Source organism: Thermobia domestica, chromosome 8, assembly GCF_964235325.1.
Source record: "Thermobia domestica chromosome 8, izTheDome1.hap1.1, whole genome shotgun sequence".
Lineage (NCBI taxonomy): Eukaryota > Metazoa > Arthropoda > Insecta > Zygentoma > Lepismatidae > Thermobia > Thermobia domestica.
This window is the reverse complement of record NC_137461.1, coordinates 18698013-18719271: the sequence shown is the minus strand read 5'-3', so window position 1 is coordinate 18719271 and position 21259 is coordinate 18698013. Positions and strand designations below refer to the sequence as shown.

Sequence of the window (21259 nt, the reverse complement as noted above, 5' to 3'; positions counted from 1 at the left end):
TTGGAACTTCCTAATCTATATACAAACCTATGATGTCAATCATCCCAGAAAGACCTCATTCTTTTATTTCAATTGATTTGTATGGACCTCTTCCTAGAGCGCCAACTGGTGATACTTTTCTTTTGACTGTCATGGATGTTTTCACGAGATACTTAGTGGCGTATCCTCTACGAAAGGCAACTTTCTCTGTGATTGTTCATCGAATTTTAATGTGTATATATCACATTGTGGACCAATTGAACATATTTTGTGTCATAATGGTGTATGGACCTCTTCCTAGAGCGCCAACTGGTGATACTTTTCTTTTGACTGTCATGGATGTTTTCACGAGATACTTAGTGGCGTATCCTCTACGAAAGGCAACTTTCTCTGTGATTGTTCATCGAATTTTAATGTGTATATATCACATTGTGGACCAATTGAACATATTTTGTGTCATAATGGTGGACAATTTCGTAGCAATGTATTTATCCGTGCTATGAATAATGCCAACATTAAAGTACATTTTGTTACCCCATATCACCCATGTAGTTCTATTGTAGAAAATGTTCATCGTAATCTCTACATGTTATTTCGACATTGTTGCATTAATGAGCACACTGGTTGGATCAAGTACGTCACAGAAATTACTTACTTTTTAAATTATTCGGCTTCTGGTTCTTTGGGAGTTGCTCCGGCAAATATTCATAATGGAATTGATTCAATAAGAACCATAGAACAACATTTTAATGTTAAACTTAATGGGAACAGTGAATTGGATTATTCACATCTTGTCAGTATGGTACGCTTACTTAGGACACGAAAATTTCTTCTGAGAAACCAAAAGATTGAACATCAACAAACAGGTAGATCCAAAATTCAAACCAATGATTTGGTTTTTGTGAGATTACATCCACAAAGCGACGCTTCATTACAAAGAATTTATAAGTTCTGTGATTTATATGCTGGACTTTATTTATGTACTAGACAAACTAACCCTAAAGTTTTTGAATTAAAAGATGTTAAGACTGGTAAACTTTTAGGCTTACGCAATATTGACGAATTGAAGTTATGGCGTCCGTCAAAATACACCAAAGGTAAGTAGATGCAGCTAGTTGAAAAGTTAGTTCCTCCTGAAGTTTTGTCCAAGATTAACATAGATAATATCGAGTTTTCAGATTGATTCTTAATCCAATAGTTTATTATATTATTCTTTCATATGATATTGATTAGTTATTGTTTTGTTTCATTTTGAATATTGTTACGACTTCTTTGTAATTCGCTCTTTTTCTGTTATAAGCAATCACATATTTACTTACAACGATATTGTGTATTTATCAGAGTTTTGCTAATTATGCCCCAAATGTAAGAATTAGGTCATAATGTATTTCTAACTTATACTAATTATTTTGTCAAGAAGCCTCAATGTTGTCGAATTAAAGAATTTGTTGTAGGACCTGAATAATTAACAAACTGGTCACATTTTGAATATGTCCTCCCTATCTATGATTTGATACATGAGTTATGCAATGAATATAAACATAATATTGATTGAGATGAAATGAATATATATATATATATATATGAGAGCTATTCCAAAAGTAAGGTTACTATTGTATATGTGAAATGTCAGTTCAGGATATTTCTTTAATTGTGGACAATTTAAGAAGTCTTGTTCGGGAGCCATATATACACAACGATTTCCATTTTTTTGTAATTTTAATTATTGTGGGCAAAAGGTGTTGCTCAAAAGTGCATAGACTGTGATGACGAAGAAGAGAAAGATATAAAAAAATATGTTGATATATGATTTTTAACCGTTGTTATTGTAATAACAGATTCGTCGTTTTTCGGGGTTGCTATGACAACCAGTAGTTTTTGATTGATTGTGATACTAAGAATGAATATAGATAATGAAAGCCGACGCTGTCTAAAATTACTGAGTATTATTTCAAAGTAGTAAGTGATTGATTAAGTCATACTAGTCAGTTGAAACAACTTTTACTCCACACAAATTATTCCAAGTTAGTAAAAAAGATATATATCATTGCTGATATGAGAAGACAATAAGTAAATTAAATCACATTATGTTTAAATGTTCTCTATTAATGATAAGAAATAGGAATCTCTTTCAATTATTATATATTCAATTAGAATATGGTTCATTCTTAATATATTAGATACTATCGAAATACAACTGGAAAGTTATTGGATTCATTTTACAGTTTTTACGAACAACGAATATCAGTTTTCAAACATGGATTAAAATTTTTATTCTTCCACAATTACTAAATAATGATAATTTCTGGGAGGGAAATATGAAGAGAGAAAAGTTTATTATTATTGTTATGAAGGGGTAAACAGTATATCATTCTAAGGAAGCAAGTTAACATATCACTTAAGAAACAATCACTCTTAGAATAAAGAAACAAATATAAGAAGCTATCAATTAGAAAGAAAAAAGACAGTTAGCCCTGCCATACATTATAGGATAGATCATAGGAAATTTTAAGATTTTCCTAGAGTGAAAATCTCAACGTATATGGTATCAGATCGATGTCATTTTCTATGTTCTGAACGATCCTATGAGATTTTTCTTGTTCAGAGCACGCCCTATTTCGGAAAGAAAATTCGTAACATTTCGATTTAAGCGACATCAGGTGAGAAAAAGTGAAAACGAATTTGTGGATGTGAAACAGAAATATAATCATCTTCAGCGATCGTATGTTGGGTGAAAGAGCAAAACCACTCGACAAAATGAAGGGACTGATGAGGTATGTTTTGCTAATTTAACTTGTGCCATGTTTTACCGCAATGCACCATGAATTAACATCTCGCAACGTCATTCGATCAGAGGAAAATTCTTCACGTGTATGGCAGCACAGAAGTGCAAAATATCCTACAAGATATGTCGTAACATTTTTCCTAAGATAAATCCAAAGATACTTCCTAGGATTTATTTCATAGTGTATAGCAGGGCAATAAACTAACAAAAGACATTCTCTGGCTCATCAAGGAAATCCTGTTGAAAGGTTGAAAGGAAAGGAAAATTCCAGAACATATTTTTGGTCAATACTATTTGAATGGGTAGTTTAAAGAGGATTATTATACATGATTGGCTTGAATTGTAACGCATATACAAATTTCTAATACTGAACTTGTTTCTCTTTCAGCCCCACGTATATGTAGTTTTACTGACACATTATGTTTGTGGAAAAACATTGGTAAACTAATTACAGATATTGAAAAAGGTAAGTTGATATTCAGAGCATAGTAAGTAACTACACTACAGGGTGGTTGTAAAGTGAGTATATATTTGTAACAATAAATATTTCAATAAATAAACAACCTATCACAGTTTTATTTCCATTAAGTACATTATTAGGGTGTGCCATTTGATTAGTAAGTTACATTTCAACGTATGCACCCGCATTTTTCACACACTTCTAGAATCTTTTAAGAACAGAATCCACGGCTCTTCTTAGCATCTGAACTGGAACATTTGCAAACACTTCACAGATATTTTGTTCAAGGCTGTTAACATCTCTTGATTTTAACTTGTACACTTGTTTCTTAGACCAACCTCAAAGGAAGAAGTTGCATGGGGTTAGATCCTGGGCTGTGTGCAGCCATACTGTCGGCCCCTGGAGGCCAATCCATCTGCCAGAGAAATTGTCATCAAACCATGCTCTCACTGAAACTGCGTAGTGGGGTGCAGTTCCATCTTGAATGAACAGTAATTCCCTTCAATATTTCCCATTCTTGAATCACAGGCCATACATACGTTCGACGCATCTCCAAGTATCGTTCACCATTTCTGTACTTGCACCACCGACCTCCAAAGTTCATACCTGGCGGAAATCTTAGCTCTGTCTTCTGCACTCTATATACCAGCCATTTTGCGCTTTTCATTGGATCAACTTCTGAAATCATAAATGGTAATGGTAAACCTCACATTAGTAAACAGAAACTTTTACACTTCAACTAGAGCTGATGCTAGTTTCAAGGATAATCTAGATTAAAAATAGGTATTGGATTTACAACCACCCTGTATATTTTCTGTAGAATATTAGACTTATTTCGTAAACCTTACGGAAAACACACGTCAAACTTAATTCAAGTCAAGTAAATTTTATACAGTTTTTTTTATATAGAACAGACAATCAGACACACAAATCTATAATGTATGTTGATCTTGCTTTATTTATTAGAATCAGTTAAGGAATGATATAGGTTAAGCCAGTGCAGACAACCTGCAATGTTTATGTTTTGTTTACTCTAAAGTATGGTGGTAGGCGGCTGCAAATAGAGATGCAAGGGCTCGGAAAAAACCGGCTTTTTTGAAAAAAAACTCGGTTTTTTCTGCTTCGCTTTTTTGCTTGGGAAATTTTGGGCTTTTTTGAAAATTTTGCTTTAAATTGATAAACCAGATTTTGTTTCGCTTCTCTACAACACAAAAAGTCATTTAATTAGTGGTTGATGCCGATAATAATATAAAACCTCGAAAATAAACCATGAATTTCGAAAAGATATTTCAAACAGTTTTACTTCTCAACATATTTACATTATGAATTCCAAAGGATTAACCAATGTATATAATAAGATTTCTTTTTTAACCTCCTACATACAAAAGTAAGCAGGGTTGGCAAGAGCCATGGTTGTTTTTGAAAATGCCAAAAACCCGTTTTTTGGGGGGAGTTTAAACTAGGCTTTTTTGGTTTAAACCAGGTTTTTTGGGGTTTAGATATTTTGCTTTATGTATTTATATTACATATTGACAGAAATAAGTTTGTTTCGCCTTGGTGTTATTATGCAACAACGGGGTTATGCTGGAAGAGGTCACATAAGCTTAAAGAAGTCCGGTCAGTAAATTTCTTAAATTGAGAAACTCCCGCCCTAGCCATCGGGAAAATCCCGTCATTACTCTAAATGTAAAACAATAACGGACAAAATCCTGTTATTGCTTTGCATGTAAAATTTAAAGGTCAACGTATCATAATCAGTACGCTAAAACTGAGGTATTAAATTACAAATTTAGTGCGTACATATCATTGAAAGTACAATCCAAGCTAATGTTGGAAGCTACGTAGGCAATCGATAAATTTTGTCAATTTATATCAGTATATTTAAGCAACCTTGGCTTCTTTATAAAACAACAGGCATTCAGACATGCAGAAATATACAATTTAGTTTCGTTTCGTATGTTCATGCTTAACATCCTTACGTAATACCGAGGTTATCAAGGAGAAGACTTTCGCTTAAAGTGACATCCGAACCGCTACTTTGTTTACGCATGAAAGAAGGGTTGTGGTTCGACCGAGAATTGAACGGGACACCTTGATTAAAAGGTGAAAAGGAAATAAAACTAATTCAGATGGTTTGATGTATGGAAACGTCATCATGAAGTTCACACGATTCGCATTTTTCGTACCTTTTATTTTTTTTCGGTTTAAACCAGTTGTTTATTTAAAAGAAAAGAAGAAAAACAGCTAATGTAAACCAGCCAACCCTAAAAGTAAATACTTCTTTTAAAAAATACTCAAATAAGTAGCAAAATTCTATGTAGTATTTTTACTTCAAAATATTCCATACCCTCTTTTTGGAACAAAATAAAATTAAAATAAAACATAAGAAAAATACTTAGATTTATATGATACACTTAAAGGCTGCACACCTAGAGCTTTTGGTTTTGTATATTCTTGAAATTCTATAGTTTTATATAAGCACCATCACGGTTTATTCAGTCCTCAAGTTTTCTGTATTTTTAACAAGAGGGATTGAACATGAAGGGTGTGAGATAAGACATGGTAACCCATAATATTACTATTTTAAGAAATTAAAAATTTTCTGCTGCACACTTTTTGAAAGTCGGAAAGCTGATTTTTCACATAAGTCTATACATGAGGGATTAAACGAAGCGGTATGCGTTGCTGCCTATCTGATGCTGCGTAACTCAGCAATTGAAAATTTGTTAGTTACCATGTTCTTGGCTCACACCCTTCATATCATTATAGAACTCTCCCCACCCCACCAACACACACAAAAAAAAGGACTACGGAATATATTTAAGTTAAGATAAATACAACTGCACAACAAACATGATTGACAGGCCGGAATTCAACTCAGCATTCGACCATTCTGACAAAACTTTTCTTCATTCCATCTATGAAGTAGAAATAGTGCGTGTACTGTGAGTTGGCTGACTTCATTTCTTATTGTTTTTAAATCGTTATTATTACTATACATTGTTCGGCGTAAACTCTAAACTGCGATAAACAAAGCCACGTGAAACTAAATCTCGCTGATTTGCTGTTGTCCTACCGACGCTTGTAGTCCTCCGCAAAATAGTTCATGTGATTGCATTATTACTTTTACTATGAAGCTTCATATAAAACTGCTATATTATTATAAATGACAAAAATACAATACGGATTATCTAATAATACTGCAATCGAGTGTGGCTAATGAAACAATAGAAATAAACACTAAGCATGCGCAGTAATTATGGCGCCAACTCAACTATGGACGGGTGTTCTGGTTTTCAAGTCTGAAAGATGACTGGCATGAATCCCGGTTCCGCGAGTGTTGTGGTGAAACATCAACAAGGCAAACCTTTACTCACTAAGCAACAATTGCTTACGAGGGAAATTCAAATACTTTTTTTTTTTTTAATCTTTCGAGTTTCTTTTCTTTCTTTTCTGCTGCTGCTGTAAGTATCTGGACAACACGAGAAAGTATTGTGAAAATGCACGTGTATAATTTTGCTCCTCCCCGTGGGGAGTGGGAGTGATACATCACTAGCCAATCGTATTTGTGACGAGCGAAAGGATACAAATATTTTGTTTATCGGAGTTTAGAGCTTACGCTGAACAATGTTTAATTACCAGCAGTGACGGTTTTGCGAGGGTTAGGGGGGCGGTCTTTCGGACTGAAGCCTGTTCCCCAAAATTACGGAATGTCTAAAACAAACGAAATATCTATTAGTTATGCCTTTACTCATTAACTTTAAGCTGCCGTCAAATAAAAATTACGAATGTTTAGAAAAACTAAACATTAGTAAAAAAAAATACTTTTCTAAATCCGCCACTGATTCTCAGTATAAAATGATCTTCAAGGTTGTATCCGGAAAATTATCACTAAATATATAAACGAAACGAAATACAGTATTAGTTATGCCTGTACTCATAAACTTCAAGCTCCTCCCAAATAAAATTAGGAGATTTTAGAAAATGAAACAATCAGAGAAACCCGTCCCAAAGTACGTTTCTAAATCCGCTATTGATTATTTGTATAAATTAGTATTCAAGGTTGTATCCGGAAAATTATTGCTAAATCGTTGCACAGCTACAGTATAACAGAAATGTGGAAGTACGGTTTGACGGATATATTGAAAAACGTACGCTTTGACGGACATATAGAAAAAGTAAGTTTAACTTCTGCGTTAGAAGCTAGAGTACTAAGCTCTTAGAAATGAAACAGACGACAAACTGAAATGATATCGAGAAGAAAAAATATCGATAACTCAAAAGTTAAAATAAAGTTAAATAGCCTCTAAAATTGCCCTCAAATACTGCATTCTTCATGTTAGCTTTAATTCATAAAACATGTGCTCCATCCATCTTGATGGTGAATTTTAGAGCGAAATATGGCATTTAGGTCATGGAATTCTTATCTAAGTATAGAATATACTATAAGAAAGCTATTTAGATAGAAAAATCATGAAAATGAAAAAAGCCAAAATTTCCAAAATTCTCGTTTTTTCCCAAAAAAAAGCCGGCTTTTTATGTGAAAAAACCATCGATTCAAAAAAGCCGGCTTTTTTGCATCTCTAGCTGCAAATGATGGTCGTTACCAATTTTTATCATTACCTCCAACGTATATTTTTAAATTCTAGTTGCAATGAAGAAATCTTGTCCTGGAAATTGTCTCCAGTACATCTATATTCAAGATATTGCATTGGAAAGGTATAGAAACGAATCTATCGCAGCACATAGGAGGTGGTTCCAAGAGCAAAAGCCTAATGATACGTAAGTACACCACTTTTCTCAATTCTTATTTCATAAAATCTCAGTATTAAAGAACTTGAATTTGCAGTAACCCTAGTTTTATCAGAAGCAGGGGTAAAAGTGAGCGAACTCGCGGTGGGACGCCGTCCCCCTGCTTCCAGAAAATATCCCTGGCGTGCCCCACTTTCTAAAAAAATTACAATGGGCAAAGATAGGCACGAGGGACGGCGCAACGTCATGCGTCCCTTTACCTTTTGAGATCCACTTTTACCCCTGATCAGAACGGAAAGTCATACACTGTAGAGCAATGTTACATTGCACTGTACACTGTAAAAAAAAATCGTTGTATTATTTGAACGACATGCCTATGTGTTAACACAATTGTGTTAAAATATAACACAAACAAGTGTATATTGGAGAGGAGTTGTGTGTCAAATGCCGGTAGTTGAAATGATACACAGCCTGTGTGTTAAATTAACACAAGTGTAGAATCTTCGGTGTTGTTTTCTGCGTGATTGCCAAATATGTTGGGCATCTAATTATAAAGGCTTATGAATTGAAGCTACAGACAAACACAGTAGAAAGAAATACTTAAACAAATCCAGGTATACGCAAAATTTCAAACTCCAAACCGCGCGATGTGTTTTCAACTGTTTTACATAATGTTTCTGAAGAAACCCTAACAGCACAAGATGTGCTAGGCATGTGCCATTTAGGTGTTCTAAATTCACTCTCCCACATTTGATGCATTTACTGCTTCTTTTTCTAAGCGATTATGTACTAAAAGCAACAAATGCATCAACTTTATTAGATGACTACTGTCGCCGATCATTTGAAAGTGAATATGGAAGAACTATAAAATAAAGTAAATAGACAGTAGTCATTTTGTTATAAAATTAGGTCTTCATGGCGAGGAGCACTCTGATTAGCCAAATTCAAAAGACCTCAACAATTTACCTCTCTACAAGCGACGTTTTCTTCATTGTCTCCGTGGCCAAGTCGGAAGAGCACGCGGCTAGTAATTGAAAGGTTGGTGGTTCGTGCCCCCCTCCGCCACTGGAGTACATTTTCTTTCCTTGTTTAAAGTTTTTTTTTTTTTTTTAGATTCAGCATAATGTAAACACATTACGCATATTACACATTACGCGATTTAACATATTTTGGGGGAGTAATTTTGTGGTTCATTAACGCTTACGGCACGGCTCAATACCGGTTGTGTGTTAAAGACGTAACACACCTCCTATTTTAAACGCCAACACCGCGGGGTACGTGTTGAACTAACATCGCATAGTGGTAGTCACGCTGGAACCACTGCCCTGTGTTAAAATTGAGTTGAATTAATACAGACATTTTTTTACTGTGTATAGAAACGAGCAAACTATTATTACTAATCTGGAGATTATGTAACAATACTTTCAAAAAATATTCACCATCGACAATTAAAGAGTAATTCTTAAGTTTTCAAAGAAATACACCACTTTCGTCGTAGCAACCGGATTTTTAAAACAAAAGCTACGCTGAAACATGTTCTTCAAGTTTCAGGTTGAACTGATGTCAACACTAAGCAAATAGTCCTTGTTGGGAAAACTCAACGATCATATTTCGCACAAATAATTGCTATGGAAGTCATATTATTTTAAAAATAGGATGATTTTATAATTTCACGCGTACTTCAATCTTGAACCACAGTGAATTAGCATTTTTTTAAATTGAGCATTTCTTTAATTGTCTTTAATGTAATTTTAAACCGTGAAAGAGAGGGACATGGTGGCTGAGTGCTGGAACGCTTACCTCTGGTGTTTGGGGTTCCTGGTTCGATCCCCGGCGATGTAAGTTTGTGGTGGACAACATCATACCCGAGTGGTTTCTCAGGATACTCCCATTTCCTTCCACTTTATCCGTCTCCTTTAGCCGAAAGGCCATAATTCTGGGACGTTAAACTCAAAAATGTTCATTTCATTTAGAGTATTAAATGTCTTTAGATGAGAATTCCTCCTTTTACAACTCTTTCTTGTTTTTTAAGCGCATTATACTGCTTACTGATGGTTAAATAAATAATCCTTAACATTAACACATTAAATTTCTTCGATTTTGTATAAGTTTACTTTTCATATATTTCGGCAATATATTTTGTGTACAATAATCTCATCTGTTTTCCTTCTTTTCCTTAGATTAGAAATTATTTAAGAATGATTCTGATCTAGACGCCAATTATCAGGAACGCATCGTTGTGATTCAACATAACAAATTACAACGAGTAACTAGAATTGTATAATACAATAACACAAACTTCAAATAAAGTACAACAGAAAAATAAATTAAGGAGTTCTTGTAACGAGGCGAAAATTGTTTCCTTGCAGTTGTGTATACACTCCTCGTACTGAGACCTTTTTGGCAGCCGATTTAATTCAACTTTACAATCAACTTGAGCCGCCTGTGTTGATTGTCGGAGGTTTGAATGCGTATCATCGCTCAAAGAGCTCTATTTAAATTGACGATCGTGGCCGTTAGGTGATAGAATTCCTTGACGAGAGTGGAATGGTCACCCTTAATAACGGTACTCCTACTCACCTTTCTACTGGATCTGGTATTACTCATGAATTTACCACTTCTTTGGCCGTGTTCCTCTTGTGACTTCCTTCACATGGAGAGTACTTTATGATCTCTGTGGCAGCGATCATTTTCCAGTGATTACAAAGGTTTCCCTATTATTAACTTATGCTATCTTCTACGCTTCTGGTGGTCCGCTGAAATCTGTAAGGTTATCCTAGCTCGTTAACGTGCTCTTGCCACATTTAAGTGGACTCCAACTGCCGAGAATTTTCAACAATTACGCACTATTCCTCCTATCCGTTCTAGATACGTGATAAAATCTTCATAGCGATAAAGCTGAAATGATTATGTAACGTCTCTCAATAGTTTAATGCCTATGCATAATGCTTGGAGTCGATTTCTAGAATCTCTACTGTTATTCTTCTAGTGTAACCGCTATATCAGTTAACGAGGTTATGGAGACTCGGCCGACACTTTTCCTCTATCTCTGACAATGCACACTATACAGTCAAGTTTAATTCTTCCCACTTGTAAATAGAAAAAACCTTTTAAATTGCCGTAGCACCAATACTGAAGATTTCAATATTCCCTTCATGCTCACGAATTCAATATTTCCTTAGGTAAATCGCCCAAAACTGCTCCTGGGATTGATCTATATTTTATGATATGTTGATGATATCTTAAACGTTTCACAGCTTGAGGTATTGCAACTGTTTAACCTTATTTGGTTGCAGGAGATATTCTCACATCATTAAATTGAGGATAAGTTCTTAGAGCTTTGCTCTGTTGTATGTTTTCAAAACATACGCTTATTCTCAGCCAAAGAACGACATGAGGTTCTGGTGCTTCCAATCCTGAAACCAAAGGTAAGTACAACATCCACGTGCCACAGGCCCGTTGTTCTTACAACCTGTGTCTATAAGCTTCTTGAGCGTATTGTGAACAAGCGTCTTGTTTAATATTTAGGATCAAACTCTCTGTTGAGCAAGTTTCAGTGCGACTTTCGATCCTTCAGATCCAATACAATCAATCTTGAAAACCTCAAAATCCTGATTCAAGAAACCTATACATATTTGGAGAAGGTTTATGATACAACTTGGCGCTACAAAATTTTGAAACAACTCATGACTGGAGTCTTCATAACTACATGGTAGCATTTATAAAGAACATCCTGGAGGAACGTTATTTCAAGATCCGTGTGGGCGCTAGATGCTCAGAGCGATTTTTACAGATGTGCCTCAAGGCTGTGTCCTCAATATTACACCGTCCCAGTCAACAGTGCTCTATCTTAGATCCAAGCTCCTGTGTCTGGTATTCACTATGTTGACGATCTGGTTATTTATTACCTTTCCAGATACCTTCACTGTAGTACTCGACAGCTTCAAATTACATTAATATATCTTATTAAATAGGCGAATGTTGACAATCTGGTTATTTATTACCTTTCCAGATACCTTCACTGTAGTACTCGACAGCTTCAACATACATTAATACTCCGTAGGCGAATGAAAGAGGATTTTGGTTTTCTGGCCAACGAAGTCAATATGCGCGTTTCTGTCGCCAACAAATTTGCCTTGTTAATCCGGACTTGGCCTCTCATTTGTTGACATGATTCGATTTCTGGATGTCTTTTGATCGATCCTTAAGGTGAACACCACATATTTGGAATCTTAAGTACCCTTGTCTGCGAGTTATCAACGTGCTTTTCCATCACATATGAGGTGCGGATCGTATTGTTTTATTATGATTATATCGTAGTCTAATTCGGTTAAAGTCTACGGTTCTGTGGTTTATTGATCTGTTCGTTTCTCTCTGCCGGAACAACTTGACACGGTTCCTCACTTAGGCGTTCAGCTAGCCACTGGTGCTTCACATATTTCCTAATAGCATTCCAGATTTTTCATAGCTTTATTCAAGCCTTCAAGGTAAAGTCTGTATGTTTGCAGAAGCTTACATTTGCACAGCGGCAGATTTAACTAAGGCTACAGCAAACTTGCTAATTCCTCGATTGCAAGCTTGTCTCAGATTTGCAAATAATGCGTAATAGAAGACTAGCCTTAAAATTTCTTGAAATTGACTCATCTGTTACATATGACTTAAAAATTACACTTAGCAAAACCATACCAAGAGAGGATCTCGAAAGGTAAGTCTAACGCGCACAAATTTTAGCGCAGCCTTTATCCTTACATCTGGTTGAAGCGTATATAAGTTTATACTTCAAGGTTATCTGAACTCGCAGCATGATTTAAAATTTAAACTTGGCAAAACCATACATAGAAAGAATCTGTATGGATAAATCTATCAACTGTTTGCTTATGTGATAATACCGTTGTTAGCCTTTGGCAGAAGCAAACAAACCATCGTTAATCTTTCGTCATGAGAAACTTCTCTTAAATTATACAGCACATCTGCGTTGTGTTTCTAGACCCTAATGTAGCTTTCTTTTGCGTGGCGACCAGGCTTACGACTGGCATGTAGCAACACCTTTGGCTACGTTCTTGATACATTCGAGCTAACAAGAGTCTTGTCACTGACGAATTTAAGTAGCCATATCATTGTTTGCAACGTGGTTTTGCTCCTTCGTCATGCCAGTTGACTCCACCATGGTTTGACTCTAATGTCATCACATACCAAATAGCACACCATTTCCCAGAAACTCCAGCAAGAGTATGGAGCGTACCCGAATGGTTCCAAGAGTGAGAATTCTCTTGATGCCTTCGTTACTGACGAGGACAGCTCAGAATTTAAACTGTATCGCCTGTGTATTTACTGCTAAACTAACAGCCATAAAGCTAAGCCTCGAACATGCTCTTATAACCACCACCAGGTTATAGAAGTATTTTTTGTGGACGCTCTGTATATTTCGTAAAGACAGTGATTATTCTTTCGATTTATACTTTATTCTGCGACGCATATAAGTTCTTTCTTCAGTGGGAATTGCTTCTTTCCCACGCAAGTGGACAAAGAGGTCTCTCATTGTTTTTTAATATATATATTTAAAACATTGCTTTTTGGTGAGAACATTTTAGTAAGCGACGAACCTTCTCAGTGTTTCTCCCTGACTTATTATATGCACAGTATATATTCTGAAGTTATTTGGAACTGAATTAAGTGTTTTCTTTAATCGTTTATGGAAATATTGCAATAGATTAGAGCAGATCAGAGTAGACCAGATGTTCGAGCACCAGAGTGGCACCAACTACATTGCTTTTCCAGTTCGTTATCTGCACTTTCTCACGCCCGAGTTATCGCAATGTCTCGTGCATCGTGGCCAGTGGACTAAAATTAACATAAACTCTGTTCCGTATTTTGTTTGCATGTGCATACAGGTGATTTAACTGAGTGGTTTTTAGAATGAACTGCCAACATCCTTAAGTGAACCATGGCAGCTCATATCTCAAACCTTTGTGCTCGAGGAGTTTGACTCCGGAATTGTGAGCAGCCACCACGCACGTCGCGTCGGGAATCAAGTATGACTTTGTGTTAATGGGCACAAGCTATTAGCCGGTGAAGGACGTTTTCTTACGGCTAGCCCCAATCAATAAGTCCCAGGTTCATAAACCTTGTGCGCCAAAACAGTTTTAAACGCGCCTTCCAACATCAGCATTCCACTTCGGAAATTATTTCGCTGAAGACTCACGTCGACTCTTCAGGACTGTTTGGAGTAGCAACCAGGTTATTACGTGGGATTACGCCGGCGACCCTTTCCCCTGTGCTAATCCCCCAAGTGCGTCGATGTTGTGAGAAAAGCATTTATAATGAAATCTCAGTCATAATCTCCTATATATAATTCAAAGTAATAAAAAGGGCTACAATATAGTGAAATGTAAAGTGCGATTTTGATAGTGGAAATTATTATATATATTCTGTGTTAAGTGCTGTGATCATTTCTCTTCGTTATTTTTTAAATAGTATTCTAAGAAATAAGTATAGTGTTATTTAATCGAGTTGCTTTCGTTGTGTGTGTGAATGATGTTTGTGTGCGTTATGGTCTGGATGACCGTCTGATCGTCCGTGAGGTTTTCGAGACGAGACATCCGAACCTCTCGGCGCCTAATGCTCATCCTATCATTGAGGCCGACGAGCGATTTGAAAACAATTTGTAATCCTTTCTTGGAGAGGTCCTTCAACGTCCTACCCAGGTAAGTCCAGGTCTCCAGGAGAATACTCATTGGTAGAACGGAGACGACCTGGTTGGTTATAAATAAATGGTAGCCCGAACAGCGACCCGAACACTGAGCGGTTACAAATAATTCCGCCCGAACAGAGACTGGACTCAGAATGGTTATACTCTATCATGTACTTACCTGCATTGACTCACAAAGCGTTATTATATGCCTCAAGAACGTCCTTTCTACTTAAGTGTTGCTTAGGGGCAGTGCCAGATTTAGATTTGATGAGGTTCTACGCTATTGAAAGGGGCCCTCTCTACGTCAAGCCTTAGAAGCCCTTTATACGTTAAGCTTTCTTTTTCAGCGACAAAATAGCCGTTTTTTTAAGGTTTGAATATATGCTATATGCCAATTTATGGGCCTAATGGATATCTAAATGGAAACAAGGGCCCATTAAAGATAGGGCTGGGAAATGGGGGCTCTATTATAAGCAGGGCTGGATAACAGGGGCCTCATTACAAGTGGGGCTGAGAAACTGAGGTCTATTACTTGATTTATAAAAGCCTAGTACATAACATCACAAAACACCATTGTTGTATGTGAGTTTATCTTATTTACTTTTACTTGTTATTTGGAAATTACATTACAATCAGTTGTTGCTTTAAAGTTTTGGGGCCCCCAAGCGATTGGGGCCCGAAGCTACAGCTTGTTTAGCTTATACGTAAATTCGGCACTACTTAGAGGTATAGTAAATATGATGATACCTAATGTTCATTAAATTTTCACATTGTAATACATTTCCATAAAGTCCCTACTTAATTACAAAATTAATTAACTTATCAACACATGTTTAGCTGAAAATAAACTCAGATTTCTTGTAAATATAGGGACCAAACGAAAAGTGCCCGGTCTGTCTAATGGACAGGACACAGGAAATAAAACAGTAAAATTGAACGTCCGCTTGAAGATTTTACAGTTCGTAACGCTATATGTATCACAGGGAAAGAGTCATGAAGACAAACATAGTGTGGTAAAGAACTTGTTGCAGCAGACAGAAGATAAAAAGAGCATACGATGGAGGAAACGTGTGTATTTCCTATTATTGTCTGCATAGTATGAGAAAAAATCAACAACAATTAATCAATTGACATATATTTGGCTGAGCCTCAAATAAGAATTTCAGAAAATTCCCTGAAATGGTGAGCCGTAATCTGTAACATTATCCACGCCTTCAAATTAGATTTTAAATGGAATGACACATATAGAATCAGATACGTAGAAATCTTTGATACATAAGTAATTATTTAAAATTTCCAAAATGACTTTATAAAAGCAAACTTGTACTAAATCGAGATGTGGCAAAACTGTTCTGAAATCTTTGTTGAACTCTGTTCAAGTAGTAGTGTTTTGCGTTATCTTTCGCCCACTTGTATTTAAGAATTCCTATGATTTTACATGTGAATTGTTTATTAGATACTATTACGTTTCGAAATTCAGATTTTCTCCGAAATCCAGATTTCTATAGTTTCCTATTCGAAGTCCGATATGAAAAAAATCCGGATTTAATCATCTCTAATACAGAGTAAGTGAATAGTTGGCAAAGAGGTTGTTGTATCGGTACCCACAAAAGAATATTCTTATTTTATGTGTCAATTAAATTTCTATACCTTTTTAAAGTTTTCCTTCAAATTATACTTAAACAGACAACCTTTCGGATACCATTTTTTTAATAAACAGTGAAATGTTTTTATTTCCAGATCTTCAGTTTCTTCTCTGTCGCTTTACATGCCCAACGATCCATATAAAATAGTCATCCAACATCCACAAACAGTGCTGTCATGGATAAGTAAGTCATTATACTATTGTTTTATTCCTATACAATCATAAATAGAAGCTTTGCTTTGTTGTAATTAAATATAAACTAATTATTTGCTGAGCGAAACTGTATATTTTCATTAAAATTCAACACGTGTTACAGTTTCGCCAACTAACTCTTTGGCTTCATCAGACACTATGTGATACAGGATAACTGTACAATAGATATACGATAGTACAGTTATCCTGTATTACATAGTGTTATCCTGTAACACATTTACGTCTGTTACTTCCGATGTGAGATATGGGATTTAGGCGCTCTATTTCAAATAATGCAAGAACTGTACATTTTCAAGAACTGAAGTCTGCGGACATCAGAGATCATATGGGAAGATCGAAAGATCTTCCCTATCTTTCCTTTAGTATCTCAATCTGTACTAATATATAATATAGGGCAAGAGTATAGTATCTACTAAAATGCAAACCTTTCTTCAACAGTTGACAATTTCATGTTCTACCAAACTCGGCCATAGCGGTAAGAAATACAGGTTTTATTGACTATTTGGTATTCTATCTTAGATGTTACATGTTTAATATTTATATAGACTGGGTCTGCGTCATTTATATGTATATTGAGAGATCGGATTTCGTCTGCACGTGAACAGAAAGAAAAGCAAATAATTGGGTGAAATACTTTCTACATTTTGTGACTGAAATTCTGGGAGTTTCCCCGGGGGGGACAGAATTTTCTTCGGGGGGAGATTCCCCCAGGGCTACCCCCTGAATTCATCCCTGAAGAGGACACACACACACACACACATTATATATATATATATATATATATATATATATATATATATATATATATATATATATATATATATATATATATATATATATATATATATATATATATATATAAAGAAAGAAAATTCAGTATGGCACATCAAAATATAAAGTAGTAGATGAATTTCTTTGAAGACACCTCATTTTTAGAACAAAAGGTAGGAACATGGTGTTGAAAATGTCTGGGTTGTCAACTTAAAAATTATTTTTACATAAAAAATAAAATATTTTTACGTGCAAAGATATTCGTCAAAATGGATTTATTAAAGGTATTTAACTCTCCAGTGACGGTGTCTTGATCACTGTAAAAACAGAGACGGTATGCCTTCATCACTGAAAAAACAGAGGCGGTATGGCATACCACCGCATACCGTCTCACTTCGACCACTGTATATAATGGTATAAGTTTTTTTGAAGATATTACTGTGGATTAAATTGAAACTAATTGTTTAATTTAATTTTACCTAATTGATTTCTCAAAGTCTTTAGTTTGTTGCACACTATAGACTAGGATCTTGGTTAATTAAATGTTCTAAGCTTTTTTAAATTGTTGATATGTTCATTTTATAATAATAATAATAATAATAATAATAATAATAATAATAATAATAATAATAATAATAATAATAATAATAATAATAAATTATTATTTTTATTATTATTATTATTATTATTATTATTATTATTATTATTATTATTATTATTATTATTATTTTATGATGTCGATTTCGTATATAGCATGTATTGCTAGTGAATTTTGCCTCCTGCTAGATATAATCAAAGACTGTTGTGTATATGTAGGGTTGCATGTATCATGTGTCTGCTGTCTGTGTGTACTTGTGGCAATGTAAGCTGTTTGCTACCTGATAAACATCATTATTATTATAGCACACAAATCTGAAAAAAAATATCTTGCTCGATTGATTGTTATCACGGTTTTAAGATTGCATCGTGTAATTAAACAGATAATATTCGTTAGTAAAGCTCTCATTACACGGCTGTTTTTTAACGGCATGAAAATGTAATTCCGAAATTAGTTTCAAGGCCAAAAAAAAAAAAAAAAAAAAGTGGGTGCTGAGCGCAACACTCGTTTCGAAGGCACCTACAATATCTCAGGAATCTGCTTAACAATACGCAGCATTGTGTTCAGGTCTTTGGAAAGGTATTTAACAATTGGAAAAAAAAATGAAATGAAATCTTTAAGTTTTACGTCCCACGGTTATGCCGGTGAGGCTAAAGGAGACGGTGATGATGAAAGATGAGTGAAATAGTGGAATGAATAAAGTGGGAGGAAACCGGAGAACCCCGAGAAAACCCACGAGCACGGTATTTGTCCACCAGAAAGTCCACACGGCGCGAGCTGGGATCGAACCAGGGACCCCAAGCACGGAGGTGAACGCTCTATCACTGAGCCACCGCGCCCCCAATATTTAACATTTGGGGCAAATATACTAGTGGTGGGCACAAAAACAGGTTTTTCGGTTTCCGGTTTTTAGAAAAACCGAAACAGTATTTTTTAAATAAAAAACGGTTTTTCGCCGAAACCGGTTTCGGTTTTCTCCAAAATCGGTTAGGTTTTCATCGAAATCGGTTATCGGTCTTCTCCAAAACCGGTTCGGTTTTTTCAACGGAACCTGTTCAATTTTCTTCAAAACCGGTTCCAGTTTTCTGTAAACCTGGTTTAAGTTTTTCCAAAACTGATTCTATTTCTGACGAGAATAGCGCTTCGTTGTTCTCTGGAAACGATTCTGTTTCCACAGAAATAGTTTTATGTGTTTTCCAAAACAGCTTTCACTGAAACCAGTTTCGGTGGAAAAAACCGGTTTTGGAAAAAGTCGAAACCGGTTCCGGTAAAAAACGAACTGGTTTTGGAGAAAACCGAAATGTCAGTTTTTCGGGTTTCGGTTTTTCCAGAAACAGGTTTCCGGTTTTTATAAAAGCCGGTTTTATCTGTCCCAAAAATATACAGAACACTCGTAAGTGTAACTTCATTAGTATTTTTAGCTTAAAACTTTATCAGTAGCTACTCATTTACTCATTTCCCCTGACGGGAGAGTTAATTTTTCTCTCTGCTATGGAAGCAATGGATTCTTCTAATGTATTATCTCCTTTCCAGGCAATGTTGGAGGATTAATGGGAGTATTCATAGGCTCTGGTATTATAACGTTTATTGAGTTCAATATTTTCTTTATAATTTACTTCAAGACCCATATTTGGGTAAGTAGAATTATGTTAAATGCATGAATCAACATAGCTATGCAAAGATTTATAACAGACATGTCACTAAATACCACACAAATTATAAAACCTAGGTGTATAGAGTAGGCAGGACATTTGTCTGTTATACTTTCGTGTTTCTTAAGCCATAAAGATAGGTGATAATCTATTGTGTTTATTCAATTGAATAGCTGAAGGAAATTCTTACTTCACGAACCCTAAATACATGATTTCCTACGTTGACTTCGACATATTTTCCATCGTCATCCAATAAAGCTAAAGCAGAAGAATGAATTAATTGTTTGAGCTAAGTGATCTCGTAACGTCCGATATTGTATTGAAAATGCAAATTTCAAAACGGGTACAGAATACTATGGTAAGTAAGTAAAGAAAGTATAAACTGATATACACGTAATTAATATTTATTTTCTTATAATACTTTTCATTAGTTTCCTTATTTATGCTCTGTTTATTCTTTAAAGTTCCTTTGTGGGAACTTGAGTCAAAATTTACAATTACTCGTTAAGATTTGTCCTCAAATACACTATGTGATCAAAAGTATCCGGACACCCCCAAAATATACGTTTTTCATATTAGGTGCATTGTGCTGCCATCTACTGCCAAGTACTCATTATCAGCGACCTCAGTAGTCTTTAGACATCGTGAGAAAGCAGAATGGGGCGCTCCGCGGAACTCATGGACTTCGAACGTGGTCAGATGATTGGGTGTCACTTGTGTCAGAAGTCTGTACGCGAGATTTCTACACTCCTAAACATCCCTAGGTCCACTGTGACGTGATAGTGAAGTGGAAACGTGAAGGGACACGTACAGCACAAAAGCGTACAGCCCGACCTCGTCTGTTGACTGACAGAGACCGCCGACAGTTGAAAAGGGTCGTTAAGTGTAATAGGCAGAATCTATCCAGACCATCACACAGGAATTCCAAACTGCATCAGGATCCACTCCAAGTACTATGACAGTAGGCGTGAGGTGAGAAAACTTGGATTTCCTGGTCGAGTGGCTACTCATAAGCCACATATCACGCAGGTAAATGCCAAACGACGCCTCGCTTGGTGTAAGGAGCGCAAACATTGGACGATTGAACAGTGGAAAAACGTTATGTAGAGTGACGAATCATGGTACACAATGTGGCGATCCGATGGCAGGGTGTGGGTATGGCGAATGCTCGTTGAACGTCATCTGTCAGCGTGTGTAGTGTCAACAGTAAAATTCGGAGGTGGTGGTGTTATGGTGTGGTCGTGTTTTTCTTGAAGGGGGCTTGAACCTCTTGTTGTTGTTTTTTCGTGGCACTCTCACAGCGCAGGCCTACATTGATGTTTTAAGCACCTTCTTGCTTCCCAGTGTTGAAGAGCAATTTGGGGATGGCGATTACATCTTTCAACACGATCGAGCACCTGTTCATCCTGCACGGCCTATGGAGGAGTGGTTACACGACCATAACATCCCTGTAATGGACTGCTCTGCACAGAGTCCTGACTTGATTCCTATAGAACACCTTTGGGATGTTTTGGAACGCGGACTTCGTGCCAGGCCTCACCGACCTACATCGATATTTCTCCTCAGTTCAGCACTCCGTGAAGAATGGGCTGCCATTCCCCAAGAAACCTTCCAGCACCTGATTGAAAGTATACCTGCGAGAGTGAAAGCAGTCATCAAGGCTAAGGGTGGGCCAACACCATATTGAATTCCAGTAGTATCGATGGAGGGCGT

General features: G+C 36.0%; 1 protein-coding gene across 1 annotated transcript in view; it reads left to right on the top strand.

The window, feature by feature from the left end:
• LOC145691577 (uncharacterized) overlaps positions 1-21259 on the top strand; it is a 38386-nt gene that overhangs the window by 10765 nt on the left and 6362 nt on the right. The window contains exons 4-7 of the mRNA XM_081766986.1: positions 3153-3230; positions 7874-8006; positions 16408-16496; positions 19428-19528. Coding sequence (XP_081623112.1) covers positions 3153-3230; positions 7874-8006; positions 16408-16496; positions 19428-19528 — 401 coding nt within the window. The remainder of the gene's footprint in view (positions 1-3152; positions 3231-7873; positions 8007-16407; positions 16497-19427; positions 19529-21259) is intronic.